The 2,063-nt window shown below is 34.1% G+C and overlaps 1 protein-coding gene across 1 annotated transcript in view; it reads right to left on the bottom strand.

Moving 5' to 3' along the window:
* LOC102197245 (mucin-5B) overlaps positions 1-2,063 on the bottom strand; it is a 26,269-nt gene that overhangs the window by 7,600 nt on the left and 16,606 nt on the right. The window contains exons 42-45 of the mRNA XM_013908754.1: positions 818-855; positions 590-697; positions 252-291; positions 29-137 (exon numbers count right to left, since the gene is read on the bottom strand). Coding sequence (XP_013764208.1) covers positions 29-137; positions 252-291; positions 590-697; positions 818-855 — 295 coding nt within the window. The remainder of the gene's footprint in view (positions 1-28; positions 138-251; positions 292-589; positions 698-817; positions 856-2,063) is intronic.

A 2,063-nucleotide genomic window follows, 5' to 3' on the forward strand; every position in this document is an offset into this window, starting at 1 on the left:
TTTGCATCATCACTATTGCTCATCTCACCTTGGCTGAGATTCACATTTCCCCTGACACACAGGCATCTGCATGACAGTGGTGCAGTTATCTACGGTGATGTTGAGGGTGGACATCCTAGCAGCACAGCCCTGGTTACCTGAAGTTTGAAGTAACAAAGTAGAGGTGGAACAATGTAAAGAGTGTGAAATTAAAATAAATAAATTATAGCTTTCATTTCTATGTGAAATGTTAGATTTAGGGTCTGACTTACATGTAAAGCAGCAGTGTTGGTCATCCCAGATTCTGTCCTCCTAGAGAAAAAGCCCCACAAGTTGTAAACTTTAATTCTTGCGCTTGTTCACACGGTATTTAATTGTAGTTTCTAAGCATCTTTTAAGGGTAAGTCTTTCTTTCTCACAGTGCTTGTTCTGACAGTGTTCTTCTATTGTTATTATGTGACATTTAAATATTGAATATAAATAAATTCTAACACTTTAGCTTTGAAAAGCTCTGCAAATAAATGTAAGTACTGTGTAAAGCTTCACCGATATGAGCTTATTATTGTAGAAAATCAATCTAAGATTTTACAGTTTACTTGAACATTTTTACCTCAGAGCAGCTTTCATTGGAGCAGACTTTGGTCTCAGTCTGAATGCCGTCTTTACTGCACTTCAGTGACCTGCAGGGATGGGCAGGATCTGTCCACTGATCTCCCACCTACATGCACAAAGAACATTTTTAATTTAAAATGAAGAATCAGACAATGGTTGACAATGATTAACAATTTCAATCAATTTAGTACAAAGAGACATTACAATAAAATTCAATGCAGCATACCTTGTATATCTTCTCATTATAACTGCAGGTCTTGTCAACTGAAAAAAAAAGACACGTTTTTGTGTGTGTGTCTGACTTTGCTATGTTTTTAACAGCAGACATCTTGATATGAAACACAAGTGTTATTAAGGTTTAACCTAACATTAGTTAATGTGATTTGCAATAAATGTGTGTGCCTAATATTTCATGTCAAAATGTATCCTAAATTATTAATTAATTAAGAAGAGGCCACTTTAGGCTTCTCCCTCGATACAAGGGGTCACCACAGCAGGTAGCTGCGTTTGAGTTTATGCTGGATACCCAAATGGGATTTGTGGATGTGAACTACAAACCTTTTACATTCAAATGCATAAATCATTACAATATGGAGCCACCTATTAAACAAATCACCCAAACAAACAAATTAAAAAAACAACAACAAGTAACTGACTCTTCAAATATATTTTGGGTCACTAACAACATCAAAGATGCAGCTTTACACAACTAAAATATATCTGCTAATAGATATAAGGTGTTGTTCTACATGTATTTGTGTATTTGTTACTTGCTCTTCTGCAATGCATTATCACATAATTGCCAGTTGAGATTTGGAAGTATGAGCATGTATGCCAAGATATCAGCAGGAATCTCTTATCTCGTATATATGATATTTTTGAAGCATTACCAACAACAAAGTTTGTGAAAATTACTCCAGAACTACTTCTTAATGAATGATGATAGCGATAGGTATGGAAACTGGTATTGGTGGAATCATTCTACCATGCCTTTTTTTTTTTTTTTTTAGTTTTTGCTGGTAAACTGGTAAAAATGAAGCTTTGGCTTCTAGTTTGGAGTAATCATTGCTGAGAACTAGAGATCACACTTGTTGAGATTAGACTGTATCTAGAGTGAGGGTTAGTTTGTCTATGCAAATTTTTCCCTTTCACTGTCATATTTTCATCATTTTGTGCAACAAATTCCAACTAATTAAAAGCTGAATATTGTGCTGACATTTTGTCCTTGCTTGGATACAATTTTTTAAAAAAAAGGCAATTTATGAAAAAAAATGAAAATAAAAATTTGCAGTCCTGTTTGACCTTATAGTTATGGAATATAATAATTAATTGTTTGTTTTGTGGGGAGGTTTGCAATCGTACACTGCAAAATCTCCAGTGTTAAATTGACACTAGAAAGTGTCTATATGTGTCCACTCTTTTGAGTGTTAAATTAACACTTTTGACAGTGTTATATTTCTAACAGGAAGCTA

This window comes from Pundamilia nyererei, unplaced genomic scaffold (genome assembly GCF_000239375.1).
Source record: "Pundamilia nyererei isolate P.nyererei 1_Seehausen unplaced genomic scaffold, PunNye1.0 scaffold00014, whole genome shotgun sequence".
Taxonomy (NCBI): domain Eukaryota; kingdom Metazoa; phylum Chordata; class Actinopteri; order Cichliformes; family Cichlidae; genus Pundamilia; species Pundamilia nyererei.